This window comes from Cnephaeus nilssonii (assembly GCF_951640355.1).
Source record: "Cnephaeus nilssonii genome assembly, chromosome: 21".
NCBI classification, from domain to species: Eukaryota; Metazoa; Chordata; class Mammalia; order Chiroptera; family Vespertilionidae; genus Cnephaeus; species Cnephaeus nilssonii.
The window spans coordinates 27,721,720-27,738,883 of record NC_137092.1 but is presented as its reverse complement, the minus strand read 5'-3'; the positions used below and the strand labels follow the sequence as shown (position 1 = coordinate 27,738,883).

At 40.9% G+C, this 17,164-nt stretch overlaps 1 protein-coding gene and 1 pseudogene across 3 annotated transcripts in view; one reads left to right on the top strand and one right to left on the bottom strand.

Moving 5' to 3' along the window:
* Positions 1–17,164, top strand: part of KCNK2 (potassium two pore domain channel subfamily K member 2) — a 103,128-nt gene that overhangs the window by 67,163 nt on the left and 18,801 nt on the right. For both annotated transcript variants that reach the window (XM_079761923.1, XM_079761922.1), the window contains exon 6: positions 5,300–5,439. In XM_079761923.1, coding sequence (XP_079618049.1) covers positions 5,300–5,439 — 140 coding nt within the window. The remainder of the gene's footprint in view (positions 1–5,299; positions 5,440–17,164) is intronic.
* On the bottom strand, positions 12,295–13,134 carry LOC307092847 (5-azacytidine-induced protein 2-like; annotated as a pseudogene). Its single transcript has one exon. The product of its transcript is annotated as a 5-azacytidine-induced protein 2-like (transcript).

The window sequence follows — 17,164 nt, the reverse complement described above, 5'->3', positions numbered from 1 at the left end:
CAAAATATAGGTTCAAATGCTAGAGAGGTTTACCTTTTGTAACCTTGTGTTTTTCTGACTCAGTGGTTTATGAGAAGCTTTGTTTAGTGGGTGAGCTAGTGTTTAATACTAAAGTCATACTTCCATTTGTAAAAAAGAAAATAGAATTTATAACATTACTGAAAGAGCCTCTTAGTCCTTGAAGCATGGAGAAAACACTTTATTCAGTTAAATTGCTTTACCATAAAAAAGGAAAAAATATACCAAAGCAGGAAGTTTTTTTTTCTCCCTTTATATTAACACAGGATGGTTTTGATTAATAAAAATAAAGTAAAGCAAACATATAATACATATAGCATTTTAGAAATAATGTTGATAACTCAGCCCAGAATGGCTAGATAATTCCCAGGCTAGATCTCCTTTTAAATTTTTTTATTGAATTTATTGGGGTGACAGTTAATAAAATTATGCAAGTTTCACATGTACAATTCTGTAATACATCATGTGTATATTATAGTGTGTGTCCAAGTCAAGTCTCCTTTCATCATCATTTTTTTTAATAAGTATTCTCTGAGTCAGGAGCATCACAGGGAAAGAAAATTAAATTTAAGGGCAGAGGGCATGGTAGAGGGCCTATACTATAGGCCCGTGGTCGGCAAACTGTGGCTCGCGAGCCACATGCGGCTCTTTGGCCCCTTGAGTGTGGCTCTTCCATAAAATACCACGGCCTGGGCGAGTCTGTTTTGAAGAAGTGGCGTTAGAAGAAGTTTAAGTTTAAAAATTTGGCTCTCAGAAGAAATTTCAATCGTTGTACTGTTGATATTTGGCTCTGTTGACTAATGAGTTTGCTGACCACTGCTATAGGCAAATTCTTTAAATAGGGCCAACTGTTAGACATTGTTGGAATGGGGACAGAAGCAAGGTGAGGAGGCTTCTGATAAAATAACGCTTATCTTCAGACTCACCTGGTTTCTAGGCAAGACCCTTCAAGAGAAGAGGCACACCTTGTTTGATTTAGTGTCTGCAGCCCCAGCTGGGTGTTTACCATTCGGTGTGGGCACACAAGGCTGGGGGATAAATGACGGGATCATAGGTGACAGGGACAACCAGGTCAATGCAAAAGCCTGTGATATGGAGCCAGGCGGGCCTGGGTTTGAATTCTAGCTCTGCTGCCTCCCTTCCTGGGAGACCTGACACGTTATTTTACCTACTGAGTCTCCGTCTTCTCTGTTGAAAAGTGGGGACACTTCCTGTTGAGATGTCAAGGAGCCAGTACAAACCCGTCTTTCACTTCAGAGTTCTGAACGAGACTGTGAGAATGATGGCAATTGAATTATTAGCTTAACATAGAGGGACCTGGAGAATATTATGCTAAGTGAAACAAGCCAATCAGAGAAAGACAAGTATTACATTATCTCATTCATATGTGGAATCTAATGAACGAAATAAACTGATGAACAAAATAGATCCAGAGATGTAGAAGCATAGAACAGACTATGGAACCTCAGAAGGAAGGCAGGGGAGGGTGGAAGGGTGGGAAGACATCAAAGAACTTGTATGCATATATCCGTAACCCATGGACACAGACAATAGGGAGGTAAAAGCCTGGGGTGGGCGGTGGGGGCAGGCTAGAAGGGGTCAATGGGGGGAAAAAGGGAGACATATGTAAGACTTTCAAGAGTAAAAATTTAATTAAAAAATTATTAGCTTAATTACTGTAAAGGCAGCTGGAGTTATGGCTTACATCTAAGGACAAATAGTTTTACTAATTGCCCTGTCCTAAGTCGGTGGAAATGTCAGGAGTGGGAATGCAGCTTCCCTCAAAATTTTAGGAAGCCCGTCTGGGGAGAGAGTGAGTCCCGAGCATTAGTGACAGCCCACACCTTTCCTGGGCTACATCTGGTACCTGCAGTTTAATCTGCTGGATTAGATTAGGCTGTGGCTGATTTCCTTACTTAAGCACCAGGGAGAAGACGCCCAGAGAGCAATAGCACTTTTAAAGGAGGCTGTCACGTATCCTCTGCGAGTCAGGGGGAGAGTTATTTTAACTGCTTGGAAAAGTTTATAAGATTCCTGAAACCTGTGTGCTTCCACCCCTCTTTGCTATTTTTATTGCCAGCTGTCCACTCTCCTATAACGATTAGCCAAAAGCTCTTAAAATGGAAAGGATCTGTGTGCATATTTTGGGTGGCAACAAAGAAAACAGCAGTGAGGTGACTGTTCCTGCCAAGTGGGTGAGGAACCCAAAAGTGGACAGTGGGCTGTAGCATCCTGCAGGCTGTGTCTCGGGAGTCTGTGGAAAGAGGGGAACAAAATTATGGAGTGGCAGAGTGGACCTGGGGGTAGGGGGCTTATAGGGAGTGAATCCAGGACAGAGAAATTACCCTGTGTCCTTAACTAGCAAGAGACCCATGGACAGGTTTCCTGAATGTAGCCAGATTAAAATTAATACTTATAACAGCCAAGACATTTTTTGAATGTTTTCTATTTTAAAACAAATCCAATAGCTCTTTTTAGCAACTTATCTGCAGATAATTTAATTTGGGTAAGATTCTTAGATCAAGTGAATTAAATAAGGTGGAAATTAATTCATAAGTCTCAGCTGTCAGAAAGTGACCAGGATTTGGGAGTTGTTTGACAATACTCCATATACATTAGTTTTCCTAGATCTTTTGACTCCTGGTATTTCATCTGAAGAGTGGCAATTAAGAATGGGAAAACACTGCCCCCCCCTCCCCCAATCCCCTCGACCGTGGCCTAGAATCCACTGAAACTTGTGGGGTAAACATTTTACCCAAATATAAACCTTTTAGTGATTAAGCTAATTTACTCTTTTCAAACTGTGACATCCTGTTTATAAGAAAGAAGATTTATAAAAAGTCATCTTGAGCTTGAACCTGACTCCTCAAATCAACATTTTGGTGAATTTAAGTGTTAAATGAGTCACAACTATTTGGATGAAGATTTTCTGGTTTTGAAGAGAAAGTACTCGGAAAAAATGTCATTTTGGTTTTATTGAAATGGAAACATTTGAAAAATAGAATTCGCTAGTGAGCCTATCATGTGACAAGTTTCCACACACAATTCTTAAGTCACTTCTGTGAATCGTAGAGCTGCATCCCCCAGGGCCAAGTCTTAACCATCATGAGATGCATTTAGCCCCCATAATCCTTCCAAGAAACGATGTTTTTTTAAAAAACATTGCACAAGGTAAAAAATTTTCACAACATTTTGAAGGTAACATTATTTACTTTGAAATGTATTCTTAAATGAAGTTAACATTATTTGCCTGATAGAAAAATGGTCTCTGACCCTTTAATACTTGAAAATGTCATTGCAGGCCAATTCAAAGTTTAATTTAGATAAAGGAGTCAAAATTTTATACTTGATTTAAAAAAAATCATCACTCAAGAATATGTTTCCTTTGACTTTTAGAGAGAGAAGAAGGGAAAGGGAGAGAGAGAGAAACATCGATGTGAGAGAAACCTTGCTTGGTTGCCTTCTGCACGTGCCCCAACCAGGGATCAAACTACAACCTGGGTATGTGCCCTGACCAGGAATCGAACCCGAGACCCTTTGGTGCGTGGGGCGATGCTCCAACCAATGGAGCCACACCAGCTGAGGCATTATATTAGTTTTTTAATGAATAGTGGCTACGTATTAGCTGTTCTTATGATTGGATGGGTTGAATTTTGAGAATTGAGTACATCCATGGCCCCTGTTTTAACATCCCAGACTATCTGCTATTGATCCTGTAAATTTAAGGATCCTACTGGGTATCTCCACCTGTTTGTACTTCAAGCACATCAAACCCATCATGTCCCAGTTTAAGTTGCTTCTCTCTTCTTTGTCACTCTTCCTTCCCCTGTGTTTCCTGTTCAGTTGCTGGCACCATCTCCCACGTGAGGGCCTCTGGTCACTAGCGCCTTCCTTTTACTTATCACACCAGCTAACTGGTTGTTAATGCCTGATGATGCTGTCTCCAAAATGCTTCTTTTTCCATTTCAGCCTCAACTCAGGCACAGTAATTTGTTAGCTCCTTTAGAACAAACTTTCTAACGGGCTTCCCTGTCAGCCCTTCCTTTCTGCCAGTAGGTCTTTCTGTGCATATAGTGAAACATGCCTATAGGACTTACCTGTCTGTCCACTCTTACCTACTCCCCATGGCGTCAGGAGCCAGTCCTCGCAGCCTGACACAACTTTCTTTTTCTAGATTCTTCTCTTCTACCCATCTGCTCCCTGGCACTCATCCACATATAGATTTAGCTGCTACTAAAAGTCTTTTGAATATATCACACATTTCCACCTAAACTTTTCTCTGTTTTGATCCTCATCACTTAAGACTCATTTTCTGTCCACTCGCCTTCTTCCTTCCTGAAGTAAAAATCCTTTCTTCTGTGTCCTCTCTTAGCACGATTTTATTCTCTTTCGCTGTCACTGGGTATACCCCATGATGGTTAATTGTCTATGTGAGGCTTTCTCAGGCTAAATGACGAATTTCTTAAGAGAGAGCTTTCTTTCCATCTCTTGTGAAAAAACTCACTCATCAGTGTTTGGGATTTAATATGTGTCCCATTAAACTGTGCTGAAGGAGGGATGTGTTGAAATGTATTCACATTCTCATAGGTGCAGTTATTGTACCAAATGGATGGAGAAGTAAAGATTAGAATGAAGCAAAAGAGCTCCTTTGTCTTTTTTTTTTTTTCTTGAGAGCTAGAGATTTAAATTTATGACAAACATGGGAATTTCAAAAAGTCAGAACAGAGAATGGCAGCATTACCTGCAAATTACTGTTTAAATGAGACCCACCAAGGCATTGTCTCTGCCATGTGTTATCAATCTATTGTATTGATGATTTTTAAATAAGAACCACTCTCCTTCCAGGTTAGCATTGAATTGATTGGCTAGCATGTATTGATTGGTTAGTATGATTTGGTTGGCAATAAGGTAGCTTTACTCAATTAAATGTATACCAAAAAAGTGTCATCTCTGTCTTCTCCTTGTTAAAATAGAGGTGGAAAGAGAACTTGGAGTAAAGTGCTAGACTTAATTATAAGACACATTGTAATAAATAAAAAAGAAACAAGGAACAAGAAAATATCATTATGATCTGGAGAATTAATGAAACTTATTTAACTGGTTGTTGAAAAAACAGATAAGGATAGCATGAGGGAAAGGAGGAATTTCATATGAAGGAAATGACATGGGTTAATTGACAAGAAAATTACTGATGTGCAAGCCATAATTTTAGCAAATATCTGTATTGTTAACATTTATGAATTTAAAGTTATTTTGTTCTACTTTGTTTTCTTTCTCGCAGGCGGGTCAGATATCGAGTACCTAGACTTCTACAAGCCTGTCGTGTGGTTTTGGATCCTCGTAGGACTTGCTTACTTTGCTGCTGTCCTGAGCATGATTGGAGACTGGCTCCGAGTGATTTCGAAAAAGACAAAAGAGGAGGTAAGAATTAAGAAGTTTTCAGAAACACTTCTATTTAGCTAATTTAATAAATGTTAACAATTTTTTTACATTTACATTTTAAAGCAGTATTTAAACATTATTTTTTAAATATTTATGTTTAGTATGAGTTTGTTTTACATGGCTATCATAAGAGTTATAATTCATTCACTTACCAAATACTAAACCCTCCCTATGTTCCTGATGCTATCTAGGTGCTTAGGGTAATTTGTGCTAAAAAGGATGTAATTAAAGTGTTTTTTTCATTATTTCTTTTTTTTGTTTCATTTTTTTTCTCTCAAAGGAACAAAGTAAATTTTATTCCATAGAGGAAAGTATAATAGAAAATATTTTTGTCAAGGTATCAGTAGCATGAAAAAGTGAATGTACTGTGGAATATTGAATTTAGTCAATTATTTCCTTTTTTGTTATGTCTACATAAATGTGTGGTAGTCCAGATGTATACAAACACATATATTACAAACACATATATGCCCCAAAGCTGTATGTGTTATGGCCAATTTCCAATTTCTTAATATACTAATTTTAGCTGCTCAAAAACATACACTTTTACACATTTTGAACAACTGTATACATAGAAATGAATATCAGAATATCATGACATTTTAGAAAATTTAAATCTGATTTTGAAATTACAGAGCTCTGAAATTAAATTTTGATTTAATGTTTTTAGGTCCAGAAGTCCTGTTAGTTTGAATGTGATAGAATAGTATGAATTTTGTGTGTTTTTGTTCTGGTTGTTAGCCAATTTTACTAATTTTTTTCAGAGGACAAGTCTATAAAACTTGTACTCATTGTTTTTCTTTAATTATCCCCTTCAATTCATTATCTGCTATTCATAAGCCAAGAGACATCAGTGTCAAAATCTTTGATTGATACACGCACTGATCTTTAAACATACACCCAAAAGAAATAGAATAAAATAGAATATGATAAAGTTAATGCATCTCTACAGACAAAACAATTTTATTTGAAAATCTTCAAGTCATATAATTTCATATAAATACTGAAGGTACCCATGGTGATTAGAAAGAATGTAAGTTATCCAATAGTTCCCTTCATGGATACTATATTTCTCAGTTGGGCATTCACGTGTTCAGTCTGTATGCATTCATCTATATCTTAGTTGCACCATAAAACCAAAGTCTTTATTAGAAACAAATCAGCAAGACAATATGCTTGACGTTCTACTTTAAATCATGTGAAAAGTTCTACTTTGTATAGGACACCAACTTATTTGGCTTAGCCTTAGACAAACTCACTTTGTGTGTGTGTGTGTGTGTGTGTGTGTGTGTGTGTGTGTGAGAGAGAGAGAGAGAGAGAGAGAGAGAGAGAGAAGGGAGAGAGAATGAATTGTGATTATTTTCATTACAATGTATTTTCAGTGTACTTTGAAGGATCTTGAGATGCTAAGGAAAAAAGAAATTGTAAATAGGAACTATTTTAGATGACAAGCTAAAAGGAGAACTTCTCAAACATCTAACCATAAGCTGGCTTTCTTTCAAATGGTTTCTTAGAAACACGCACATGCCTTTATTTTTTAAATAAAATAGAACTGAACAGAATATATCGCTTATAGTTAAGAAAAAATAATAGTTTGTGAAATATATATTATACACATATTATAAGCATACAAATTATATACATACATACATACATATGTACATACTAATAATATTGTGGATCACAGTTTGAAAGCCACTAAGGCACATATAGAACAGATCTGCATCACACTGCCCTATTTAATTAAACATTCAGGAATATTTGATTAATGTTTTAAAAGCTGTATGTTAAAAACCAGTGCTTTGGGATAGGACTGATGGTGCAGAGCTTCTTCAGAGTAATGAGATAGCCATCTGTACTAGTGCTCCGGCTGCCATCGCAAAACACCGCACACTGGGTGGCTTCACTGTCAGAAACGGATTGTCTCACAATTCAGGAGGCTGGAGGTGCCAGCAGGTTTGGTTTCTGGGAGGTCCCTCTCTCAGCTTGCAGATGGTGCCTTCTTGTGGTGTCCTCATGTGGCCTTTCCTCTGTGCACGCGCATGGGGAGAGAGTGCACGGGTGGCTTTCTTCTTCTTATAAGGACACCAGTACTGTTGGATTGGAGCTCCACACTGTGACCTCATTTAACCTTAACCACGTCCTTTAAGGCCTTATCTCCAAACACAGTCCCTTTTGGGCTTCAACATCTGAATTTGTGGAGAATGCAATTCAGGCCATAACAGCATTCTTTGAAATAAACTTGCATTTGTACATGCATTGGTTTATTTCATATGAAAAACAAGTTTGTGTGCCTACTTATGAGTGATCTTCATGATTCACAACCAAAAGTGTGAGATGCATCATCGTGTTTTCATGCTGTTAAACACTGAAAAGTAGTATTGTTTTTTTCTTTTGGCTTCTACCTCGCCTTGTGAGTAACATCCTTTCTGGTGGCTGCATCTGTAGGAAGTTCATGGGAGTGAAGGCCATGAGCAAGTTCATGTGAATACTCTGGAGCTGCAGCTGCACCAGACAGTTGAGCCAGTTGAAATGGGACTGTCAATTTGAGCAGATGTGTGTTTTCTAATGTAAAATGCTGTTTAGGGAAGTGACAAAATCAGGTCACAAATTCAACAGAAAATGTAAAGAAAGAAAGGGAATGACAATTTATAATTTATCTATAGATCATCAGGACCAAAGTCTTATAAATGAAATACTACTAGAATTTCTACAACTCTTGAAAAAGATTATTAGATCATTTTCATTTTGAAATAACTCACTAAAGGGCATAATTAAATAAAAACTAAATGCATCCTAGTTGTCATTTTTACATAGATGAACCATGCCACATGACCGTTCAGTCTGTATTTCTTACCTTCTAACCTAAATCATTCCAGATACTCCAATTTTTAAATACTCCCTACATGTTCAGATGCAACAAGGTTATTTCTAGTTTTTAATTTTGATGAATGAAAATGCCAAATCATTTTGATAACTTGGAATCCTCCCTATTAAAAAATGTAACTAGTACAGAACATAAGAAAATACAAAGTAATATATAGCATTAAATCTCCAGTTGAAAATACTAAGACACATGCTTCCCTTGAATGAAAATATTTTGACATATTATAAACTCCAATCTTACATAATTTTTAAAAATCCCCACAAATAATCTTGGAACATAATCTGGTTAGGTTATAGTTTAAAAACAAATATATATATTGCTTAAGTATAAACATAGCACTAATCGTATGTGTTCTTATTTCTGTTTTTATGTTAAAATATATTCTGTTTCCAATGAAGACTAATTTTAATGAAAATATTATGTTTAGAAATAAGGAGAAATAGCTTCTGATGAACATGCTGAAATAAAACACGTTGGTATGGCTAGCCCCTCTGACATAGTTGAAGAGGAGATAATCAGTTGGAACAATACTGCAAGGCTTTAGAAGTGTCACATATAATTACAATTGATGTGCATTCCTCAAGGAAAATAATTATGACCTCAATAATTTTTCCACAGAGACATACGACTTTCTGTAAAGTGTTTGTTTCATTATTTTTAAATCTCTAATGGAAAGTAGGTCCATGTGCAGCAATAAGAGTTGATATGACTACCATTTTCTAAAGCCATGTACCTTCCTCTGAGGAACTGATGTTTTCATTTAGAAAATAAATATTATTTAGGTATTCTGGATAACACAGTGTTACTAATATCTGACGCAGGAGAAGTAAAAATAAGATGTGGTCACAAAATTCAGAAGGTAAATTCCTAAGCAAGCAGGGAATAGGCATCCTTATTATGCATAAACATAGTTCAGTTTGATACCATTTACACCCCTCAAGTGGGAAAGGCCTGGGTTTTTGTACAGTTCCTGTGTTGATGTACATATACCACAGTGTTTGGGATGTTCCTGTCCATGTGTGAGACAAACACTACCACAGCTCCTGTCACAACATGCTGGTGTCCTGGCCCTACAGCTGGCCACAGTGGGTGCATAGCCAAGCATCGCTTCTTTTTTGATTTCAGACAGGAAGGGAAAGGGAGAGAGAGAGAGAGAGAGAGAAATGTCAACGATGAGAGATAATCATTGATCGGCTGCCTCCTGCACACCCACACTGAGGATTGAGCCCGCAGAACTGGGCATGTGCCCTAACTGGGAATTGAACCATGGTTCATTGGTCGACGCTCACCCACTGAGCCACGCCGGCCGAGCCAAGCATCACTTCTTAACCGATAGCCTGGAGGTGTTCATGCACATGGGAATGCTCACGTTAGGACGTTGGCCGTATCTCAGTCATATTAGGAAAACGCCCTTTGCTTGGGAAGCACTAGTGCCAAGATGCCTCGAAAGAACTGATACTTGGCCCCCAGACTCTGAAGGAGCCTGAGAATGTGGAGGGATATCGTTTTCTTCCGCCCGTTACCTGGCCAGAGAGCATTCGGTCTTCTCCGAAAGCCACTCCCTCCAGTGACGAAGCTAGGATTTGCTGGCTGTCAGGGCTGGAGATGGGCAGTGAAAGGGCGGTTGTAACCTGGGCACTGGGAAGGTTGCTGTGCAGCACTTAGTCATTATTTCTTATGGGAGAAGTGTTCGTAATATGAAAGGCTTTAGATTTCATTTGAGATAATACTATTCTGAAAAGCCTAGGGACTCATGGAAGGACTTTAAGTTGGAGGAATGAATGACCTTGTCAACAGTGAGGAAGATGGCCAAGAAACAAAGCCGGATGCAGGGAATCAGGTGGGAGATGATTGCACGGAATAAAGATCTATTGCCTGATCACACTGGCATAGAGGTGAAAGTAGGGATTTCAGAAGTATTTGGGGGACAGAAGGAATAGGATTTGATAATTCATTAGCTATAGGCAGTAAAGAGAAAGGGAGGCACAGCCAGCCTGACTCAGTGGTTGAGCATCACCCTATGAACCAGGAGGTCAGGTTCAATTCCAGGACAGGGCATATGCCTGGGTTGCAGTTTGGGGCATGCAGGAGGCAGCTGACCAATGATTCTCTCTCATCATTGGTGTTTCTATCTCTCTCTCCCTCTCCTTTCTTCTCTGAAATCAATAAAAGAGAGAGAGAGAAAGAGAGGATGGCATTTATGATTCTACCTTTGGCTGGTATTAAAAAACAAAGAAAAATGATAGATTTTGGACATGTTTTGATTGATGGATGTTTGGACATCCAGGTGGCTAATTCAGATGTAGATGATTGGATATGCATGCCTGGAATGTCAGAAGGATGGGAGCTGGAGCAATAGTTTGGGGGTATGGGGTGATGATGTTGACATACATGACAATGGAAGTTGTGAGTACAGATGAATTCACCTAATGAAGATTTGTACAGTAAGTCCACAAAAGAACTAAATTTGGAACTTGGAGTAACACCTTCATTTAAGAGGGTGAATGTAGAGACTATAAAGGACTGTTACAGCAAAACATTGTCTAATAAATTGATTCACAGTAGGGGTATGTTGGAAGGTCAGAGGAGTTGAGGTCTTGAAGAAAAGAGGGTTAAACTAATGGATCCACATGGCTAAAGACTGGGGGAAGAAATGGAATCCAAGAAAAGGCTGACACAATAACATAAAATAGAGAACTAAAGTAATTGGAATTTTCAGTGAGGTTATGCTCCAGGGATGCCACTTCTGTGATGTTGTCCCTGCAATTGTGCAGTGGAGTGGGTCCATCCGAAGATACTTCTCTGGGCAGGTGCATCAAGCACAGTCCCAAAGATCAGCATTTATGCTGTATTTTCTGGAAATGGGATCCTTTGGAGCACAAATAATAGAAAGCTGTGCATAGTGCTCCCTGGAGTTGAGCAGGCAGCAGCCCTGGCGCAGGGTACTGTTAGGCACGAATACATGGTAAATATGGATGGTGTGGGGTGGAGGTGGAGGGGTGAGCTGTGGAATGACTGTGTCAAAGCAGCAGGAAAGGGGCAAGTGTGGAGGCCTGGAGGTCAGTTAGGAGATTACTTAAGGTCTAATTCATCCCTAAATAATTCAGTTATTCACTCATTAAAAAGATACATACCAAGGACTCTGCAATGAGTGCTGTGTTAGGTTCTGGGAGTAAGTCTTCACCTGTGGTAGTTTGGGGCTGATCTCTGTATCAGAAGGGTTACATGGTGATTCCTTTTCTTATGGATCTTTATAATGATTGCTTTTCCTTTAGAGATGGAAAAAGGAGTTTTGAATAAGAAGGCACTTAGTCTTTGATTAGTTCTTAAAATAGCTGGCTTTTACTTATTTCCCCCTCCTCCCTTTCTTTCTTTAATCTTCAGAGAGCACATCAGGCTTTGTAGTTGTTGCTTTGATGTCTAACATATTTGGGGGATGGAGAATTACTCTTTAGTTCCAATTTTTCCTTGGTATTTATTTATTCTCTTGTTGAGATAGTAATTATGAGTGATTATTTGGAATTGGATTATGGGCACAATATATAATGATCATTAGACTTCACAGGTTTATATTTTAATGCGTATATATTTTTTAGTACAGTAGGTAAGAATAAAATAAAATAGAGGCAAGCCATATCACTATGGGCTATTCAAAATAAGGCATATATAAAGGGCCTCTGTTTTCTTTTGTCCTTTTGAAACACCTCAAGTTTATTAATTTATTAGTAGTATATATCTGATTCTTAGCCAGAATGTGAAGTTGGAGGGTTGCTCTCTCATACTGGAAAATCAACTACATAATGTGTTACAGTACGTGCAAATGTGTAAATTGAAGAACTTTGCAAAAGTTTAATCAAAACCTGCTTTCAGTTTATTAAATAATTTCTCAAGAGTATCCTTGTGGGAGGTACAGCAACCCCATGACCAAGTCACAGATCTCTTCAGAATTAATTCTTATAAAGGCAGTTTTGATTACGTTGATCCAAGTTATGCGGGGGTGGCAGGATGGGTAAAGGCAAAGTTTTATTTTTAGTTTCCCCAAATGCTGTTTCACTTGGTTTATGGGGGCTTGGGAGTACCCAAGAATTACCCTCCAAAGAATTTCTGCCATACGAGTAGTGTTCCTGAAAGTCTGAAAAGTTGTGAGGCATGGGTCTTGCGTTATCTGTCCATGATTGGAGAATTGCTTTCTCTGATAAAATCTTACATCTCCTGGTCAATGGGAAGATGTGGTATGACAAAGAGTTTTGCCATTTGGTGGGAGAGGGGGTGTCATTTGTATGTTGCAGTGAAATTCGTCAAGTGCAGTTTTGTGCTGTCTTTCCGAGGTCTTCCAGGAGTCCTACAGGGGCGCAGGCTTTCTTGATCGCAGTTGGGGTTTTCAGTTTTCTTAGTAGTTCAACTTGTACTTGAGTCACCAGCTGTAAATTAGACATTTCTCTCTCCAGCTCCCAGTATACATTTTGCATATCATCACTCGAAATGCTTAGTCTTTGGAGATCTCTGCTCTGCAGTTTGCGCTCCTGAGATGGATGCCTTTGCTTGGCTTTTTGTAGCTCTATTCTGAGATTGTTACATTCTTTCTTCTTCAGTTCTAGTTCTCGTTCCAAGCCACGGATCTTCAGGTCACAACTCAACTTTTCCACCTCCCAGTTTGATGAAGGTGGACTTAAATTCCTTATCACCTGCTGAGTTCCCACCTCTGTTCTTAGCTGGAGGGGTTCTACTTCCTTAGACAGCAGCTGTTCATTCAGTACTTGCAAAGATGTAGAGTTGTCTTTGTTCATTTTATCCAATTTGCTCTTTAAATTATCTCTTATCAATGCAAACCTCTCGATTTGCATGATAGGCCTTTTTTATTGGGACTTGTTCCCGTCTCCACAGAACTTGTTTCTTCCAAAAATCTTTCTCTTTTCTTTAGGAAGGAGTTCTCTTTCTCTGAATTCTTGGGTCGTTTTCTGATGTTTTCATATGCAGTGACAAGGGCAAAAATGGGAGGCAACAGACTCATCTCAATGTGTGGAGCCCGGAGTCACTGTATCTCTCCAATGGGCTTGTTCACAGTGTAACCCTGACACCCCAGGGCAGGCTACGTAGGGCCCCGAGTTTTGATTCCCCAGGGCTCGGAAACGGTCGCCAGGGGTCACCACGGGCTTCCGGTTTCCTCGAAGACACTGCTGCTTGCCCGGCGCCGGGTACACCGCCGAGGGGTTCCCATTGCTTTGGCCTGGGCTGTGCCAGGACCGGCCAGTTGGCTGGGGCCGGGAGGACCGGGAAGGAGTGGCAGGCCAGGCCGGAGGGGCCCAGGCTCCGCTGGGAGCAGGCCCGTTACCCAGCAACATGCGCGTGCGGCTCAGGCCCGCCTGCACCGGGCCCCCCCACAGCAGGGAAACGTGGCCGAGGGGAGCTGGAGGCAAGCAGCACCGGCCGGAAGTCGGGCTGCTGCTGGCCGGAAGGGGGCTGCCGCCAGACAGGGGGGCCTGCCGCCATCCGCGAGCTCAGCGCCCTGGAAGGGCCTCAGTTTTCTCTCGCACTGGGCTCTGGGGAACAGATCGGAGTAGTCAGGGTTTGGGGGCATCCAGCGGTCCGTGTTGGGTTGTTTCTAGTCAGGCCAAAGAGAAAGCTCCTTCCCTTTCCAGCCCCAAACTCAGCTCAGCAAGTTAGTACTTTAGTAAATAGGCAATAGGCAAGGAGAATAAAAATAAAAGGACAATTAATAATAGAAGACTTAAATTATGCTGTAAGGCAACAGTAACTCTCACACATGAGTGCATGTCTAATGTCCAAGTGAATTTTATGAGCCGTCATTTCTGTAGACCCCAGACCCCAGGTTCCGTCTCTGTATAATCTCAGTATTATGTTGTGGACTAGGAACCACTGAGGGTCAAATGTGAGGAAAGTCAAAATACATGCCAGAAATAGGATTTGAGAGTGGTAAAATGGAAATACGTTTCTTCTAGAATAGACTTTATTTCTTTAAAAAATATTAAATGAGATACTGATGTAAAGTCCACAGCGGTCAAATAGTAATTGCTAGTAAGGAAATGGAAGCACAGGGAGGTAAGTAAGGTGTTTTGCTTACGTTTACCCGGCTGTTCCTTGGTAAGAGGTAGAATCAGTAATCATCCTAGATGGCTTGACTCCTCGGCCCAGCCTTCCAGACTTTTTGCTATGCTGCCTTCCAGAGGCTGAAGAAGTTGGTCATGTGTTATTATTGTCATTCGTTTCTTATTTTTATTTTATACATTAGAGGCCCGGTGCACGAAATTTGTGCACGGAGGGGGGGGGTGTCCCTCAGCCCACCCTGTACCCTCTCCAATCTGGGACCCCTCGAGGGATGTCCGACTGCCCATTTAGGCCCGATCCATATGGGATCGGGCCTAAATGGGCAGTTGGTTATCCCTCTCACAATCCAGGACTGCTGGCTCCCAACTGCTTGCCTGCCTGCCTTCCTGATTGCCCCTAACCGCTTCTGCCTGCCAGCCTGATCACCCCCTAACCACTCCAATGCCAGCCTGATTGATGCCTAATTGCTCCCCTGCCAGCCTGTTTGCCCCCAACTTCCCTCCTCTGCCGGCCCGGTCACTCCTAACTGCCCTCCTCTGCAGGGTTGATCGCCTCCAACTTCCCTCCCTTGCAGGCCGGGTGCCTCCCAACTGCCCTCCCCTGCTGGCCATCTTGTGGTGGCCATCTTGTGTCCACATGGGGGCAGGATCTTTGACCACATGGGGGCAGACATATTGTATGTTGGAGTGGTGGTCAATCTGCATATTAGTCTTTTATTAGATAGGATAGAGGCCTGGTGCAGGAGTGGGGGCCAGCTGGTTTGCCCTGAAGGGTGTCCCAGATAAGGGTGGGGGTTCCCTTGGGGCATGGGGCAGCCTGAGCAAGGGGCCTGTGGTGGTTTGCAGGTCAGCCATGCCTCCTGGCGACCCAAGCGGAGGCACTGGTATCTGTAATTTATTTACCTTCTACAATTGAAACTTTGTAGCCTGGAGCGGAGCCAAGCCTCCTGCATGCTCCACCGGCAGCCATTTCTGTTTGAGTTAATTCAGCTTCTATAATTGAAACTTTGTAGCCTTAAGCAGAGGCCTGAGCCCAGCCAGGGTGTGCGGAAAGCTTTGCTTTCTCCGTTACCGCGGGCAACCCTGGCCTGGTCTCTCCAGCTCCGTGGCTGCTGCCATTCTGTTTGAATTTGTTTAACTTCTATAATTGAAACTTTGTAGCTTGAGTGGAGGCTTAGGCCTGTCAAGGGCAGGCAGAAAGCTTGTTTCCCTCTGTTGCCTGGGAAACCTTGCTCTCTGTGGCTGTAGCCATCTTGGTTCGGTTTATTTGCATACTCGCCCTGATTGGCTGGTGGGCGTGGCTTGGGCTGGTGGGCGTGGCTTGGGTGTAGCGGAGGTGTGGTCAATTTGCATATTTGTTTATTATGTAGGATAAGTAATATCAACATATTAGAATCTAACCCATTTGTTACTATGTAGCTACAAAGAAGAGCTTTATGAATAGTTTGATCACGAATTGTGTTACCATACGATCAGTGAATCTTGAAACCTAAAGTTTTACTAGTCTCCATTTTCTTAAAAATTAGATTGAACCTCCTTTATGAGACTGCTCGGAGATTCAGTGGGTAGAGTATGGGATGTGCTAACTGCTTACTAAATGCTTGTTCTTTTCTTCATGGGTTTCGGAAGAAATTAGTATCAAATATTGTCCCAATTCACCTAATCCTGTAAAGTTCTAAGATTATCATCTCTATATCATCATACTAGAGGCCCAGTGCATGAAATTCATGCACGGGTAGGGTCCCTAGGCCTGGCTGGTGATTGGGGCCGATCTGTGGGGAGATCAGGGGAAGCCCCCGCTGGCACCCACCTTGGCGAGCCTGGCACCGCCCGCTCGCCAGCCCCACCCCCCGCCACCGCCACTGGTCACCTCCCTTGGTGGGGCAATTGGGGGGCCCCTGCTGGCACCCGCCTTGGCTGGCCTGGGGCCTGCAGGCAGCTCTTGCGTTGAGCATCTGCCCCCTGGTGGTCAGTGCGCATCATAGCGACCAGTCGTTCCGTCAGTCATTCTGCCTGTCAGTCGGTTTGCATATTAGGCTTTCATTATAGAGGAATTGTTCTTCATGAGCATCAAATGCTGTGAATGCTTACATGTCTGAATATCTTATCTGGTTGAAATAAGTAAATGCAAACAAGAAAACATTAGGGTATGATATTGCTGGAAGTTCATCACAAACCCAGAGAGTCCAGAGTGGCCGAGGAAAAAAAGTAGGTATAGGAATTTTTAATATGTTGGATGTTCTGTGGACTTAAAAACTAGTTTCCACCTGAAACGTTTCTTAAATCTACCCATTGCTATTAACTAAGTCTTTTCCTGAATTAGAGCCACCGATTTCCTGGTGTCTAATTGTGACTGAGGTAGAATTCATTTGTATTTTCATTTTATGAATCCAAGAAAGAATATTTCAGTTGTTAATTTAAAAAAACACATTTGGGAAGATTCCTTTCTTCTTATCTTTTAGATTTTAAGTTGAATTCTCACTAATTATAAATTATGTCTTCTTTTTGCTTCAAGTATTTCACAGAATGCAGTATTTGGTAATGGCAAGAGTCATTTTTTCTGTTCATTTGTTCATAATAGGAAAGTAAGTTAATGGTTTTTGCCTCAAAGCACTTTATATAAGTAATTTCATTTTCTTTAGCTAGAAAGCACATTATAGGGAGTTAATACATCAAGATATAATGTTATGTTTCTCTCTTGACTGTTTTGAGACTGCCATCTGTTCTGAGAATTTGTGTCTGAAAAAGCAGC